Source organism: Lepidochelys kempii, chromosome 4 (assembly GCF_965140265.1).
Source record: "Lepidochelys kempii isolate rLepKem1 chromosome 4, rLepKem1.hap2, whole genome shotgun sequence".
Classification (NCBI taxonomy): domain Eukaryota; kingdom Metazoa; phylum Chordata; order Testudines; family Cheloniidae; genus Lepidochelys; species Lepidochelys kempii.
In genome coordinates this window covers 123,372,890-123,391,056 of record NC_133259.1, presented here as the reverse complement: position 1 = coordinate 123,391,056, position 18,167 = coordinate 123,372,890, and the positions used below count along the sequence as shown (strand labels likewise).

Here is an 18,167-nt window from a genome sequence, read left to right as displayed (position 1 = left end):
GACTTATGACACAAATGGTTCCTGAAAATTGAGTCCTAAGTTGAAACGTTGTAACTCGGAACCGCAATCCACTCCATTACGGGACCGAGCACCATAAAGTCGAAACCAACAGTCGTAAGTTGAATCAGGGTGTCAATTCAGAAAGGTCGTAAGTGCCGTTCGTCTTAAGGCGAACATCGTAAAATCGAGGACTGCCTGTACTTTCAAATGAGAACCTTCTACTGAAAGAGACCGGATGAGACAGATCAGGCTTCCAATATCTGTGACCCCCCCAGACAACTGAATTCAAAATTGTGACTGGAGCAGCTACAATAATGGGGACAGGGGCACTGTAGGACAGCTGATGAAGGATTGTTAAGGTTTACACAGGTCTACACTAGCACTATAGTGATAAAGTAGGTTGACTTTGGCCCTGTTTTATTTGGGGAGGTGATATTATTGTGTCAATGTAATGGGGTGCCTATGGGAAACAAATTCAGGTGTGGATACATGCAAAACTAAATTCATAACAAGACTCTGGTCAACATAACTTGGTAGTGTAGATCAGACTTTACTAAATATCTATCTCAAAGCCTGGGGACTTTTAAGGTCTTGTTTATGGAACAAATTGTCACCATGAGTAGGGAGCAAGAGAAAATATTGGCAAGATAATTAAAATGAAACCAAACGCAACCTTCAGGGATTTGGGATAAGATTATTCTCCAAATCTGGAGAAGATTAAAACGTTGTGTCTCAAGAAATCTGTGAGAAAAAAGTTACTCCCAAGATACTTGTCAGAAAGCTTAATTATAACTGAGCCAAGTAATGATGATTCCAAAGAGGAATTAGTGTGTTTTGAGAATCATGCTGATCTCCCATGACTAATTTCTAATGCAAGACTTCAGATACAGCATGCTCTTAAAATGCTTCACTAATGAAGAGTTGGACAGACTCTCTCTCCCTCTACAAAGCAGTAGAGCAGGCAAATTTTAGTTTCTCCTGCTTACTCCAGGATTTTGGACATCAGAGATATATTTCAGTTAGGCTCACCCAATATGTTGCTCTTAAATGGAAGAAGAAAGAATAGACAGCCAGGCTGCCTCTTATTTATTTTCAACTGGAGACCAGCAGAGAAACTTGAATTTGCAGATAGAGAAATTTATACTTTGCCCAACTGTGCGTTGCACAGGAGCTTGCAGGAGTCAGGGGGTCACAATCTGCATAACTCAGACTGCAGCCACCCTCACTGTACCCATCTTTAACATGGCAGTGGAGCCTGCAAAAGCTACAGACCTTAAGATCTTTGTCTTGCTCACTATGTTCTTTACCTCATACTAAGACGTAGTACTGCAAGCTTAGACCTATGGTTTTTTGCCTGTTATGCCTGTGGATTAAAAATGAGTGTGCAGCAGGACACATTTTGACTTGAGGATCATTCTTTGGTCAGCCCTTCAGTACATGCCAACTTTCTGTGTGTGCTTTCAAGGTGGCTCAGAGCCTCCTGTTAAGGACAGTTAGGCTTTCCCCATGACTATGCATAATAAAAGTCTTCCAACTGCTGCCTAGTCACTCTGACCTGCAGTAGTGCATACAAAATTTTCAAATGCTGTAGCTGGTTTTGGTCAGCCAGTCATCCAGCTAAGCAAACGAATACATTTTTCATTTAAGTACATCACAGTGGCTACACTTTTTACCCAGGGCCAATACAAAGCTAACACTTAACACTAATAACGTGATTAGTACGTATATATACAGAGAATGCCAGTTTTTAGAGAAACCAGTTTTTGTTGAAAGATAGTGTCCTGGTTATATAAAGTAATACATACCACACTCTCTGGTAGTGTCTGAAGTGTTGTTTTGAGCTGATCAGCTGGTGAAAGTGTATCCGGAAGATACATAGCTCTGGATAAAATAAGCAATGAAGTGGGGATTTGTTGGTCCAGGTGCAGCTCTAGCCACTGTAATTCAATAGATATACCTATACAGTTATATTTTATCACACAGAAAAATAGGCATTTCACAGCAAATTGAAAGTTACTACTTATTCTCTAGATAAAATATAATTTATACTTTTGTGTGTGTGTATTTTATACTCTACCTTTTACCGTTACTAATGTATTCCCAACAGAACTGAGATCTTTAGATGAAAGCCGCTATGTACAATAAATGCCAGAGCTGCGTTCTTTTAAACAAAAGATATACATGGGATCAAAAAGTGACAAAAGGTGGATCAGGTGTACATCAACTTTAGAACTATCTGATTAGACCCAACTCACAATTTATGAAAGCTCTATAATTTTAGTCTGATTAATGTATATTACTTTATACCTCAGAAAATAGTAACAGGTTCAGTAAAGGCCAATACCCATATTGTTCATCTACATAATATGCCTACACAGAACAGTATTACTATTTTATGATTAAACAAGTACTGAAGTGATCTTACTGGACATATACCTGTTTAAGTTGTTCCTTTAGTCGTTCTTCTGTTACGCCAAGAGCTCTCATACCTCTTGCTCTACATGCTGCCTGCAGTTCTTTAACAGTCAGACTGTCAACTCCTTCCTCCGCAATCAGCTATACAAGATGTAAAATAAACACGTCACATGTAATGAACATGTAAAAATGTTAACAGGAAAACAATAAGCACATAGATGTTTAGAATGACCACTAGGGGCTGCTGTGATAATAAAAAATAGAGAGCCGCAATATTTGGAAAGAGAGAGTTAGACAACATTTATGTTGCACATTTCAAGCAGAATTAATTGTTTTAAAAGTTCCAGAGCTGCATGGGTTTTTGGGTTTTCTTGGTAAATATTTTAAATCATTTCTATGACATGACGTTTAAACTTATAAAAATATTTTTTCTTTCATTCTAAGGAGCTACTCCTATTGTCATGAATGGTAGATAAAAGCACAGATTAATGGGGGAACATACAGAAATCAAAAGATTAAAATGGTATTGTGAATGTAAAGGAAATAACCTAGTGTTAATTTACATATAGCTGAACTTTCCAAATGGATAGTCCTATCAAATCCATGCTTACCCCTTACCTCAATGGATCCCTATTTGGCAGATTTTAAGAACTGGAGAGGTGGGTTAATGAGCTGTAGTTATAGGAGATGATTCAGAGCTGTACTGCCCGTATTGATGAATTTATTAATCAGAAAACTGTAGTATTTTTCACTGACTAATATTTATCTGTCTCTAGAAGTCCTTCATAAAACAGGACTTGCCTTCCCAAAACTTCCATAATTGAAAAGTAAGTTTTCCTTCAAACACGAGTGGCTTTTCAGAACAAATCAAAGCTACTGGATTTTGGCACTTATGAAAAGTGTTCAATTAACAATATTGTTTGTGCAGGCATACATTATGCAAGCTTCTCCAAAACAGTTTTGTCAATGTAATCAGACCTAATATATTCAGAACTAACATGAAACATTTCAGTTCTAGCCCTCCTGGACAGAGAGGCTGCCAGTCATGGTAAAGTGTGTAGTGAGGAAAATGAGCACAAATGGCTAGCGAAAGACACAATGAAACCATCAAATCCATCTTCCTGTGACCACACCAAATCTGAAATCCACTCTCAATTAAGATTAGCGCACTAACCGAATGTTTCCAGTACCAATGCTATACTTTTTTGCCTTATTTTTAAAGGGCCAGCAGTTCTTTCCTAAATTGAGGAAGCTCACCTAATTTTAAGGCTTCAGCGTTTTTGCTGAAGTATACAATTAGTATTAATAAAGCTAAGAAACAAAAATAAGCAGATATATACAAATGTTTTGTTTCTAGGTTTCAGCTACACTTGAGAAGATTAGATTTTTATCCGTAAATGTTGGTAAACACTGATTTCACCATACACACAAACCAGTATTTCCATCAATAATCATTTTTAAAATGTACAGATAGGCAAAGAAAGAAATATACTGCTTAAAACTTATTAAAGTTTGATTAAGGATATTTACTATATATGTTTTGACATGTTGACATTTTATGTTAAAGATTATAAAAAGTTATTACTTTTTGAATCTCAACATGTTACTAAATAATGACTGTCTTCCTCCCCTATAATTTCCCACAACTGTGAAATTTTAATTCTACAAAAAATTTTAAAAAGCTTTAAAATAAAATTGATAATATCCACCAGAAATATAAATATAAAAATTAAATTCTGCCAAGCTTAATTATAGCATTGGAACAGATAAACTTTTTTTTTTTTTTTTAATCAAAGCATGACTAAAATGACTTACTTTGTCATCTGCTTTCATGGACCTCAACCTCATAATCAGCTGGAAGCGCAGAAAGTTATTTGTCCCGATTGACTGAAGTTCCAACAGTTTACAGAGAGCCACCAGCTGAGGCCTAGTAAGATTGTCCAGTGTAAGCTCATCTTCAAACAGTTTAGAGAACCGTAAGATCTCCTCATTACTAGGTCTTTCACCAGTCTCTCGGATCTAAGAAAATAAAAAAAAAATTCTCTCAAAGCAAATTTACTGGATAAATATCGCTTTTAACAATAAGTACTGTACAGTTCTTAACTACAATATTTTGTTCCAATTCCGATTAATCATAATGTTTTCACATTGTGTATTCAGAGACAGGGTCTTTTGTCTTTCACAGCAAATAAAAGGTTGTCAACAGAACAGTCTGCATTGTGTAATCTGAATGGGTTGGTATACAAATAAATTAAGTGCTCTGATACAGTGCAGCACTGATTATCTAGGAATACATAAGCATATTTACTGGTTGTACTGTAGCTATATCTTGAGTGGTGACCTACACAGATCTCATGAGCTAAGCAGAGTCAAGCCTAATCAGGACTTGAACATGGCATCTGCAGGAAAAACCCATATGCTACAGGAAATGGTGATAACAACTGCTCTCTTTGATTAGGTATGGAGCCATTATAAAAGAATGTTAAGGAGTGCTGTGCTGTTGGAGGTACAACAGAAATCCTCATTTATGATTATTAAAGATGCAACAGCATTTTTTGCACCTGATAGGTTTTCATCTCCGGTATCCTCGTCAAATGCTAATTTGGGTAATTATCTAAATTCTCCTTACAGTTGCAAACGGATATGACATTACATTTCACTTCCTGTCCTTACCTACAATATTACCTAGTTTGTAATATTGCTATATACTGTTACCATATTCTACAGCAGAGGAGTCTGTACTTCCAAGTGACACTATTCCTGTGTACTAACACTAATTTGAAAACCACCTGGAATCCTTCTGGATGAAAAGGCACTGTCTATTAAATGATTAACATCACTTTACAACTATATACTATAACGTCTAATGGCAGCTGAAAGTAATTTAATTCAGAAACTGGAATAATTATTTAGAGAAACAAGAGGATTTCTCAATTTTTTTTAAACTTGCTCCCAAGAACACAACATGCCATGGCTGAAGATTCATCTTCATATAAGTTGCACTTTTTTAAAATTTAAAAATTATACATCATCCATCGTTTAATACACTACCAGTGATATGGAGTTCAAAGAACCTTACGGGTTAATGATTCCGTTTTATTTAGAACCCTGATCATTCCATCATAGTACTTAATTAAGGCTACGTCTTCACTAGAGTATTGGAAATCCTACTCTGCCTGACAAATATTATTTGAGCTAGCATCTCATGTATATTCAGACACCTAAACAAAACCTGCACTATGAAGTTTTGTCATTGAATCATCTAGCTGGAAATCTGGGAATTTGTTCGTCCTCTGGGAGGCTGATAGTTTTCCAGTCATCAGATGAACTTTTATTAACCAGAGAACACAGAAATTTGGAAGGTAAGGAAGGCTATGAAAGCATCAACCTCAGGAGTGTCCCTATGTTGAAGAGACTATAAATTGGAGAGAGAGAGGTGAAATGAGAAGATGCATTTTACAATTTAAGAGTGCCCTTCTGCTCTGCTACATTAGCTTCTGCAGAAATTAGGAACACTGATCCACTACAGTAGCCTGCAAAAGGGATCTTTATAATAGTATTTTCTCTTCTGTTTTAGTTTGAATTTCACCCATTTTTATGATCATCATATCTGTCAAAGGCAAAGAAAAAACTATAGTCCGTTGCTTCCTGTCAAGGTTCCTTCCCCACTCTGAACTCTAGGGTACTGATGTGGGGACCTACATGAAAGACCCCCTAAGCTTATTCTTACCAGCTTAGGTTAAATGCTGTCACCACCAAAGTGTTACACAAAGAACAGGGGAAGTGTCCACTTGGAAATGTCTCCCCCACAAAATTCCCCCAAGCACTACACCCCCTTTCCTGGGGAAGGCTTGATAAAAATCCTCACCAATCTGCATAGGTGAACACAGACCCAAACCCTTGGATCTTACGAACAATGAAAAAGCAATCAGGTTCTTAAAAAGAGAATTTTAATTAAAAAAAAGTAAAAGAATCACCTCTGTAAAATCAGGATGGTAAATACCTTACCGAGTAATCAGATTAAAAACAGAGAATCCCTCTAGGCAAAACCTTAAGTTACAAAAAGACACAAAAACAGGAATATACATCCCATTCAGCACAACTTATTTTATCAGCCATTTAAACAAAACAGAATCTAACACATATCTAGCTAGATTGCTTATTAGCCCTTTACAGGAGTTCTAACCTGCATTCCTGCTCTGGTCCCAGCAAAAGCACCACACAGACAAGAGACCCTTTGTTTCCCCCCCCTCCAGCTTTGAAAGTATCTTGTCTCCTCATTGGTCATTTTGGTCAGGTGACAACGAGGTTAACCCTTTATAGGTGAAAGGGTTTTTCCTCTGGCCAGGAGGGATTTAAAGGTGTTTACCCTTCTCTTGATATTTTTGACACTTCCAAAATCTGTTGAGGGTGCAGAAGTAGCTTTCCCAGTTCACAAATGCATTAAAAGATTCGGGAACTCCCAAATCACACATCACGTAGGGCTTTAATCAGTGGCTCCGAGAAAGATAAGTATACCACTAACGAAACACCTAAAATATTTGGATTAAAAAAAAGAAAAAAAAGAAGGAAAGCAGTCTAGCCTTTTATTATTTTGGTATCTGCACTGTATGATGTAAGGAAAGTGAATGTGATATGAAGTTTGTCTCATATTGCAAATGATTTAAGTTGTAGTGTGACAGTGCGCAAGCGCAAACACACACACATGGCAAGCCTTGAAAAATTCTCTTACCCATCATCACAGAGAAGTAAGAAAATATCCCTAGTGAATATGGGGACCTATGTCAATTTCTGAAGAAGTTAACCATATTTTAAATTGCTACTAGCTTTTATGGTTGCAACGTTAACCTTCCCACTGTGAATCAATGCAGTGGTATTCTTCCTGTATCTGCAGACAAAGTTCCAGTACCTCTTCTGCTGCTCATAAGTCTGCCAAGAAGCACCAAAGAAATTAGGCAACTCAGTTTCATTATTCCTGTTCAGAATCTTGGGAGCACAGGGAAACTGCCAAAAGTCATGCCAATTTCCTGCTACTCAAAAAAGTTATGTCCAGGAGCAGAGGAAGACATTGAACTTATTTACAAGGGAAAAAATTTAAAGGATGAGAAGAGAAGGTTACTCACCATATGCAGTAACTGATGTTCTTCAAGATGTGGAGGTATATGTGCATGCTGACATTTCTTCCAGGATTCTGTCCCTAGACCTTGCTTGGGTGTGCCATGGTTCATAACTTCTGGGTAAAAAGAAAAGGAGTACTTGTGGCACCTTAGAGACTAACCAATTTATTTGAGCATGAGCTGTAGCTCACGAAAGCTCATGCTCAAATAAATTGGTTAGTCTCTAAGGTGCCACAAGTACTCCTTTTCTTTTTGCAAATACAGACTAACACGGCTGTTACTCTGAAACCTCTGGGTAGTAGGTTTATGTTAAATTTGTAGATTCTTTATTTGCAAGAAGGGAGGAGCGTTGCTTTTTTCCCTTGCCTTCCTCAACCAGAGCCTCTTGACTGCTGCAAGGGTGACAGTCTGATACTCTGTTCTTCTGTCAGAATAGTCTGACTCTCATAAGACGGGGTGAGGAAGCAGGAAGGAGAACAAAAAAAAACCCAACCAAAAACATGGCAGGAGGACAGAGCAGAAGGGCTACTACTTCTTCGAGTAGGGTCCCTATGGGTGCTCCACTGTAGGTGCAGCAGTGCCTCCTGCACCGGGTATCGGAGATCTTCAGTAGCAGTGCCCATTGGGCCAGATATGTGCTCCTCCCCATCTCGCACTGGGTGGGGGGAAGGGGAAGAAATCAATATATTGCGCTGTCTGGCCCAACTGCCTTCAGTGCCTTCTCTATCACAGAGCTTATCTTTCAGCTCCAAAGCAGAGGGGAGGAGGGCAAGTAGCACCAATAGGGACACACATCTTGAAGACATTAGGTACTGCACATGAGGAGTAACCTCTTCTTCTTTGAGTACTATCCCTATGGATGCTCCACGGTAGGTAACTGTAAGACCAGTGCTCCTACAAGGAAGGCTGGGGCTTCAGAGTGGCATCCAGTAAGGGCATCTGAAACTGCGGCATGGGTAACTGCAGGTGGTCGCTTTGCAAATGTCAAGGACCAGCACATGGTTGAGAAAGGCAATCGAGGTGGAGAGAGCGAGTGGAATACACTCAAGTTCCAGGTGGATGCATGAAAAGGCATTGTTTGGATACAGCTACTCCCTTCAGTTGTTTGGCAGTTGAGAGGAATAAGTGTGACAATCATCTGAAATTTTCATTCTATCAAGGTAAAAGGCTACTGCTCACCTAACGTCCAAGGTGTGTAGTGTCGCTTCAAGTTGGTTGGTATGTGGCTTTGGGAAGAAGCAGGGAAGGTGGACAGGTTGGGTCAAATGGAAGGACGACAGCACCTTGGGTAGGTGTTTTGGATGCATGCGTAATGTGACCCTGTCCTTATGAAAAAGTGTGTATGGGGATATGCCAAGACAGCCCCCATTTCTCCTATTGGTCAGGCAGAAATGCTATGAGAAGTACTGTTTTCATGGAAATAATGTAGGAGCACATTGCCATGGGCTCAAACAGTGGTCTGGTGAGACAGCTCAAGGTGAGGTTGGAATCCTGTACATGAGGGTAAAAGTTCAAAAGACCTTTAAAGACTCTCTTCACGAGCGGGTGGGTGAATACGGAATAGCCATCTATCTCGGGCTGGAATGCTGGGAGATCAGTGAAGTACGTACGAAGGGAGCTTGTAGACAGTCTAGATCTTAAAAGGTCAGGCCTATAATCTAGAATGAGTGGTAACAGGGTGTTCATTGCTGAGACATGATTGGATATGCACCAGGATCTGAATCTTTCCCATTTTTGGAGGTAAGTATGGCAAGTCATGTCATGTCTACTATTTAAGAGAACCTCTTTTGCTGTCTCTGAACAGGTCATTTCTGAATCCCAAAACCAGGAAGGAGCCATGCCTTCAAATGAAGGAGACAGATGTGGGCCGAATCCTCCAGCCCAATCCTGAGAGAGGAGGTACAGAATCAACTGCAAGGTGATCAGAAAACATACTGTCATTTATAGGAGGTAAGGATACCAAATTTGTCGTGGCCATGTTGGGGCTATGAGGATGACTCTGGCTCATTCCACCTGTATTATATGAAGTACCTTGAACAAGTAGTGAAAAGGTGTAGAATAGTGGGGCATCCCACATAATAAGGAAAGCATCTCCCAGAGAGCCATGGCCTAGACCCACTCGTGAGAACATTTGGCATTCACTACTGTGGCAAAAAGATATCTATGTGGGGAAATTCCCAGTGGCTGTATATGTGCTGAAGGACTCTTATCTCTAGTCCCCACTCGTGGTCTTGAGATATCGTCTGCTAGGGGAGTCTGCCACGGTGTTCTGGTGTCCAGGAAGATATGTGGCCGAAATGTTGATGTCATATTGAATACACTAGTTCCACTATTTCAGTGCTTCTGAGCACAGGGAGTGGGATCTTGTTCCGCCTTGTCTGTTGATGTAGAACATACAGGTGATATCGTTGGTCGTTACTTTTATGGTCCGATTTCTGATCAGGGGTAGGAAATGTCGGCACCCATTGTGAACCGCTCGCAGTTCTACAAGATTGATATGCATGAAGGATTCTGCGGAGGACTACATTCCTTGCATTGTGTGGGTCATAAGACATGCTCCCCAGCCACTTAGGGAGGCACTGGTTGTTAGAATCAGGGACTGTGCTGGTTGGAGAAAAGGGACCCCATACAGACGTTTTGGGGTTGTGTCCATCAGTGTAGTGAGTCCTTGATCTTGACAGGCATGGATAAGAGTTTGTGAAGATGGTTTCTGTGAGGTATATACACCATGTGTAGTCACGCCTGCAGACAGCATATGTACAACTGTACGGGGAGATGTCAGCAAACCAGTACAGTGCCTGAAACCACTATGGTTTATTGCTAAAAGTAGCCAAGTCAGCAGGCTGTAAAGTGTCCATGTAGCAAACTCAGCTTGACCAAGGCAGGAGGGGAGGGGGTTTTGAGTGCCACAGAAAGGGCAACTTGACCCGCGTCCTTCCTGATAAGAATTGTGTTGAAGTTGCTGATACATGCATTTTAGAAGAGCAGGATGTGCCCCAGGAGTGTCTATTGGGGCCTCAAGGCTGCAAACTCTGGAAAAACCCACACCACGTTAATCAATAATCAGAAGGAGCCTCTTGCTTGCCCATTGGAACTGCTTGCTTAACAAGTTTTCTTTAAGGGACATGTCATTCTATTACTAATGTATAATAAGGGGGAAAAGTTTGAGGTAGTGGGACTCTTCAGGACTGGACTCTCCCTCTGGATACATCTTGTGTTCCCCACTGGCAGCCGCCATGCCACTCGAAAGCCACACTCAGCTTCGGTAATTATCGAGGGTTGGGGGTGTTTTACTAACCTGTTGCGGATGTGTGCAAGTGCTTGAGACTAGGTAAAGTTTAGCTTTAAGTGAAAGCACTCGCGTTGTCCTGTTTGTGCCAGCCATTTATCGGTCGGACAGCCCTGTCTCCCCTGATTTATTTCCTGACACCACCTCGCACAGAGTAAAAGTTACCCGGGGTTCTTTCAGCCCACAGCTCTGGGTAACGCAACCTGGCATGTTTTACCACAAACCTGGCTGCTGCCATATGGTCAAGTAGTTGGAAGCACATCCTGGTTCTCACAGTGGATACGAAGTTGACTATTGTAGAAATCTGTGAGCTGGAAGGCAGGCTCTGGCCTGTATCGCATCCAGATGTTCCCCAATAAACTCCAGACGTTGTACCAGTAAATGTCGATTTTTGTATGTTTATTTGAAGGCCGAGGTTCGAGAAAAGGTGCATCAACTTTCATATGGCGTGAACTGCCTAGGGTTTGGAGGGAGCCTTGAGGAGACAGTAGTCTAAGTATGGGAATATCACAATGCCTTGTGTGCACAGGTAGGCTGCCACAACCACAAAGACTTTGGAGAATACTCGAGGGGCTGTAGAGAGCCCAAAGAGTAGTACCCTGTATGGGTAACGATGGGTCCCCAGATGAATCTGAGGAATCATCTGTGAGCAGGGTGTATAGTGATGTGAAAATACGCATCTTGGAGGTCGAGGGCTGTGAACCAGTCCCCCTGTTCCAGTGCTGGGATAATGGTTGATAGTGTGACCATCTTAAAGAATTGCAGTTTGATAAACTTGTGGAGGTTTCGCAAGTCTAGATTGGTCTCCACCTGCTGGATTTCTTTTGGATCAGAAAATAGTGGGAATAAAAACCTTTCCCTCTGTGTTGGGATGGGACCAATTCTATGGCTCCCAGTTGCAGAAGGCGATTTATTTCTTCTCATAAAAGGTGTTTGTGAGAGGGGTCCCTGAAGAGAGACGTGGAGAGCGCTGGGAGGGAGGTATAGGATTATTGATTATTTCCAGAACCCACCTTGATCATCACTACAAAAGGTTTTTTTTTTTTGTTTTTGTTTTTTTTCCTTTTTCCTTTTTCTCCCTCCCCCCTGCCGGTAATAGCTCACCTTACCTGAGCAGTCTCGTTACAGTGTGTATGGTAATACCCATTGTTTCATGTTTTCTGTGTATGTAAAATCTCCCCACTGTATTTTCTACTGCATGCATCCGATGAAGTGAGCTGTAGCTCACGAAAGCTTATGCTCAAATAAATTCGTTAGTCTCCAAGGTGCCACAAGTCCTCCTTTTCTTTTTGCGGATACAGACTAACACAGCTGCTACTCTGAAACTTCTCTGAAGTGGTTTGCCGTCATGATGGATAAAAGGGGACTAAACGATCACCAAACCGGCAAGTTGTTAAAGATGGCTGCAGCAACTGGAATGGGCGGAGGCTTCTTGGAGCCAACCAAACCTTCAAAATTGTTGTTTCGATGAAGATGCACGAGAAGTAGCCCACTAAGGCGGCGTCTGTCTGCACTTTGGATGGGATCTCTGTCGTCTTTGTTGCGTTCCATATGACAGTGAGGAGTGAAAGGTGGAGGTTGGGATCTTGGGGTATACCGATATTTCCCCGATGTCTCATCGGCACTGGTGTATATGTGCCAAGAGAGTGGAGTCATTCTAGAGTCCTTTGGAGAATGTAGGGATTCATCAGTGGGCTCAGCAAATAGTTTGGAACCCTCAATGGGTAGATCCTCAACCATGGTCTGCAACTCTTTAGGGAATACGGAGAGGTGAAGCCATGATTCTTGTTTCATTAGCACAGCTGTTGCGATGGAGTGGGCAGCTGTGTCTGCAGAAGCCAGGGAGGCTTGTAGTGCCATGTAGGTGAGAAGGTGTCCTTCAGACATGAGTGCCTGGAATTGCTCCTTCTTTTCATCTGATATGGCAAATGTTGATAGAATTCCCGTATTTTAGAATACAGTAGAACCTTAAAGATACAAACACCAGAGTTACAGACTGACTGGTCAACCGGACAACACGTGATACCAGAAGTAACCAATCATGCAGCAGTAGAGACCAAAAATATATAAAAAAAGACCAAATACAGTACTGTACCTGTATTGCATCTTAAAGGTAGGCACATCTGGGCTGCCTGTCCCCACCCCACCCCCATGCGTGGGGTAGTCACTTACAGCTAAGATATGAAGATGCTGGGGCTGCCAGCCCAAGGCAGCCAGAGCCAGTAGAGCAGAAGCAGCACTGGGGTTGGAGCCACTTTTACCCCACCTCGGGCGTGGGACAAGCTTGAAAACTCAGTCCAACCAAGGGAAAGAAGCTGCCTGCAAGAAAGCTTCCAGAGCTGAGGAGGGAGCTCAGCTGCTGCTGAAGCCTGGCCTGGAATGTCAGCTGCTGGATCTGGAGCCTGAACTGTGCTTTGTACAGAGTTATGAACATTTCAAAGCACTGACAACCTCCATTCCCAAAGTGTTCGTAACTCTGAAGTTCTACTGTAGTTCATATGATTGTATTTGGCCATAAGAGCTTCGTAATTGGCGACATGGAACTGGAGTGTCGCAGAATATATACTTTGCGACTGAACAAGTCTAGTCGCTTCCAGTCCTTGGGGTGGTATTGGTGTCCCTTCTGGTGTACTGCATTGATGACCAGGGAGTTTGGAGTAGAACGGGGGAAAAAAAATTCTAAGTCCTTATCAGGAACATAGTATTTTTTGTCCATTCACCTGCAGGCTGGCGGGATGGATGCTGGGGTCTGCCAGACCTTGGCAGTGTCCAAGAGGGCCTCATTAATAGGGAGGACTATCCTTGTCCATGTGGAGGTGTGTAGGATAATCGAGCAGCTTGTGTTGTTGCTCTTTGACCTCTCCAGCAGGATCGAGAGAGATGCTCTGATTCTGCGGAATAGTTCTTGAAAGTGTCTGAAATTGCCTGCAGACATAGGAAGTGGTAGCACGATGGCCTCATCAGGGGAAGAGGAGGAGAAGTGGAGCTTCCTTCTGCTGTTCCTCCATCATTACTGAGCCGACATCAGGTGGTTGAGAGATGGATGAGGATGCTGATAGTGCGTTTCTGGCTCTGCTTTATGGACGGTTTGGGAAACTGTGCCCTGTACATAGCCCATGGGTCCCAGAAGGGCCAACGTGGAAGAACTGGCATGTGGGTTGCATCCATGGACGTCTGTACCAGGGCCCTGGTTCGGTTCTGGGTTCCAGATAACACAGACCAGCAGCTGATTGTCTGCATGTGTGTTCTGGATATGTGGGTAGAACGGAGTATTCTTCGTTCTCTTCCTCTTCTTCCTTGCTGGGAAAGGGTGGATTCATAGAATCATAGAATATCAGGGTTGGAAGGGACCTCAGGAGGTCATCTAGTCCAACCCCTGCTCAAAGCAGGACCAATCCCCAATTTTTGCCCCAGATCCCTAAATGGCCCCCTCAAGGATTGAACTCACAACCCTGGGTTTAGCAGGCCAATGCTCAAACCACTGAACTATCCCTCCCCCCAGCATCTTAAAGGTAGGCACAAGAGTGGTGCAGTTCTCAGTGGTGAAGTGGAGTAGTGTTGTGACTTCAAGCGAAAACGTGGGCTATAGGGAGCTCTCTACTGAGAAGCAGAGACTCAGGCATATCAAAGAAGATCAGGTCCCTTGGATATCTGAACTGCTGTGGAGCAGGCAAGCATCATCAGCACCGGTGGTTGTTTGGAAAGTGAAGGAGCTATTGGTGGCAAGGGCAGAATGCATTCCCTCAAGTGGCCAACATATGGTACAGATGGCTTATTTGGTACCAAGATCTTGCCTGATGCCAAGGATTTGGTCAGTGCTGAAACAGCTGTCAGGGATTAAACACATGAAGTTGTCTTGGATGAGGCACTCGGTACCATTTCGGAAACTCTTGCACTGTGCTGCTCGGTCCTGAGAGACAGGATGTCTGCCGCCTGGTGCTGCCCATTTAGGGTCCTTGGACTTCTGTTTAGCTCCAGTACCAGAAGTATCTAGATGGTCATGGAAGCTAAGTCTGACCCCAAGATAGTGAGGCTACTGACCTCGCAGGAAATGGCTTCTCTGAGGTGGTTCCTTACCAGGCGATGCAGTAGTCTGTTTCTTCCTGTTAAGAGTGTCTTCCTGTCTTGGAAGACTGCAGCACGCAGGGGTTGGACGATGACTAAGCCAGGGGTGAGATCCATGCCAGAGAGGTAGCAGGGTGAGGGTCTGAAACTGGCCATAGAGAATGCTCTATGAGGAGAATATTTAGTCTGAGTCCATGGTCCTTTTGGGCCCAGGTGGTCAAGATGGTGCAGTGGGTGCACTTCTGTGCGATGTGGACCTCACTGAGGCAGCAGATGCACTGTGAGTGACTGTCACTCATGGGAAAGGCCTCTCGACAAGAGAGGCACCTCTTGTACCTGGGAGGTCCCAGCACAGTCCCGAGGGGGAGAGCAGGAAACAGGGAAAGCATAAGGTAACGGGAAGGCAGAGTAACGAAAATATTTTATTTTGGGGTTGGGGGGAGGATTAACAGAAAACTGCTAATCACTACGAATGTAAGGTAAGTTAAGGAGAGTCTCTAAACGTTGAGGTAGAAAGGTTCTGCTCTGGATTCTGTCCCAGACCAAAGGCACTTGGACAGGACAGAACATATACAGATGCCGCCCACAGCACGAGACAGGGAGGAGCGCATATGCAGCCCAGTGATCTCCAATCCCAAGGACAGGAGGCGCTGCCACACCTACAGTGCAGCATCCATAGGGATACTACTCAAAGTAGCAGCAGCCCTTCTGCTCGGTCGTCCTGCCTCTGATTTTTTCCTTCCTGATCCCTCACCCCACCTTATGACAGTCAAAATGCTCTGGCAGAAGGAAAGAGTATCAGACTTTCACCCTTGCAGCAGTCAAGAGGCTCTGGTTGACGAAAGCAAGGAAAAAAGGCAAGTGTCCTCCCTTCTGCAGCTAAAGGATCTACAAATTTAACATAAACCTGCTACCCAGAGGCTATGGACTGTGGAGCACCCAAGCAAGGTCTAGGGCAGAGGTGGGCAAACTACGGGGGGCAGTCAGGAAGGAGAGGAGGGGTTGGATGGGGGAGGGGGGTCAGGAAGGGGAGGTGGGGGTTGGATGTGGTGGCAGGGGCCAGTTAGGGGCGGGGGGTCCAGGGGCGGTCAGGGGACTGACAGCAGGAATCTTGGGGGGGTGGGGGGGAGAGCCCTCAGGGGGTGAGGGGGGGAGTGGGGGATTTGGATAAGGGCCGGGCTATGCCTCCATACAATTTCAGTAACCTGATACGGCCTTCAGGCCAAAAAGTTCGCGTGCCCCTGGTCTAGGGACAGAATCCCAGAAGAAACTGCTGCATGCACATATAACCCCAACCAAAGTTAGCATGACAGAGGAGCTGAAATTTCTCAGAATGCAGCCCCTAGACTTCACTGGTGGGAGCTCCCCTCCAGCCCCCCATCTTTCACACCTACAAATTTAGTCTCTCTCTTTCAGCCAGGGCTCAAAACATTACTAGGTGAAAAGAGTTGATGAAACATCCTAGGCTACAGAGGCCATTAGTACCAAAAGAATTTTATAACACAAAACAAAAAAAACCCCACCTATACTTAACTTTTTGCATTTCTCCGAGATGGGATAATGGAAAAAAAAAGTCAGTTTCACTTTTGTTTATACTCCATTTCTAATCAGTGTCCCTGGCAGTCTCTTGCACGTTGCAAAACATTAAAGGGGAATGTTAATTCAAGACAGTTCCCACCCCCTTTTTTAAAATCACAGAAACATTTCTACTGACATTAGGTTCTATAAAGCTTTAAATTTCAGGGCAAATTTGATCAGACAATGTCCCTTTAGTATGGGGCGCATCATAAACAAACCAAGTAGTGCCAAAAGATATATAGCATGTTTTATCCTTAAAAATGCAAGTTCCGTACCTCAGCTTCCCATCACAATCTGAGTGTTCCATTAGTATAGAGGTGTGTACATGAGCAAGACATTGTGTTATTAATTTTAATTGGAATACCAACAGGAAGAGAAAAGTATTTTTAAGTTTAAAATTTACAGAACTGATCTAAAATATCTTTGGTATGCATTTATCTTTTACTAGCACCTCATTAAATTACTTTAATGCTGTTTAATAATGCTCCCCTTCCCCCCATTAATCCTCCTACAAATCAATTATGTACATGAAAATGATATCATCTGTTTGATAAAAGTGCATGTGTTTCCTTAAATCACGGAGGCAGTGTGGTCTAGCATATGGAGCTCGGGGATGGAAACCAGTAATTCCAGAGTTCTAATTGCAGCTCTGCACTCAATCTTTTGCAGGGCCTTCACAAGTCACTTAATCTTTCTGAGTCTTGTATCCCCCCTGCACCCTGACAGACAAACCAGGAATTCTTTCTTAGCTCATGGGTGTTGCAATGATAGTGCTTGTACAGTAGTTTTATAGAGTAAAAGACTAAGTCACTACTGCCTGGCACCGGTTAGGTTAGTGACTACTGACATCATTAGTTAAGGTACTCAGATGGCTCCATCAACTTAGTATTTGAGTGTCTCACAATCTCTAATGTATTTATCCGCACGACACCCATGTGAGGTAAGGAAGCATCATTTTACCCATGGAGAATTGAGGCAGACAGATTTAATGACTTGTCCAAGGTCATAGAGGAAGTCTTTGTCAGAAGAGCAGGGAACTGAACACCAATCTCCCAAGTCCCAGGCTTTACCACATATACTGAATCATCCTTCCTTTCCACTGTGACTATTAAGGTATGTAATCACAGCTGTCTCTACTGTTATTATCCCACTATCCTGCCTGTCATTTGTCTGTTTATTCATCTGTTGCATATTAACTAGTTCGTGAACTCTTTGGGGGCAGGGACTGTCAAAATTTGTTTGAAGAGTGCCAAACACAAAGGGGGCCTAATGCCTGCTTGGGGACTCTGAGCACTGCCAAAACAGAAATAAATAAATGCTGCATATATTAGTAAACCCAATGGGTCAGGCAGTCTAGAACCAGACCATTTGCTCTAAAAAAAAAAAAAAAAAAGAGTGTACTCTAAAGGCCAATTCTTTTGTCTGTACAGTAATTACTATATCAGTCAGGGGTGTGTTTTTTTATAACGTTTCTACACCAGCAAGAGCCCCACGTAGGCAGTTATGCTGGCAAAATAAAAGCTTTCACTAGTATAGCTTACTTCATTCAGGGAACCAGCATAAGCTATATTAGCAAAAGCACTTATGACAGCATATAGCTATACTGGCAAACCTTTTCTAGCATAGACTACAACTAAGTAGGCTGGCAAAAGCCAGTAGGTCTGCACTGATTTCTCTACTATCTCAAACTTTAAAGGTTTATC

General features: G+C 42.7%; 1 protein-coding gene across 3 annotated transcripts in view; it reads right to left on the bottom strand.

The window, feature by feature from the left end:
- Positions 1–18,167, bottom strand: part of LETM1 (leucine zipper and EF-hand containing transmembrane protein 1) — a 65,855-nt gene that overhangs the window by 15,863 nt on the left and 31,825 nt on the right. For all 3 annotated transcript variants that reach the window (XM_073342750.1, XM_073342749.1, XM_073342751.1), the window contains 3 exons: positions 4,231–4,434; positions 2,437–2,556; positions 1,806–1,937 (listed from right to left, as the gene is read on the bottom strand). In XM_073342750.1, coding sequence (XP_073198851.1) covers positions 1,806–1,937; positions 2,437–2,556; positions 4,231–4,434 — 456 coding nt within the window. The remainder of the gene's footprint in view (positions 1–1,805; positions 1,938–2,436; positions 2,557–4,230; positions 4,435–18,167) is intronic.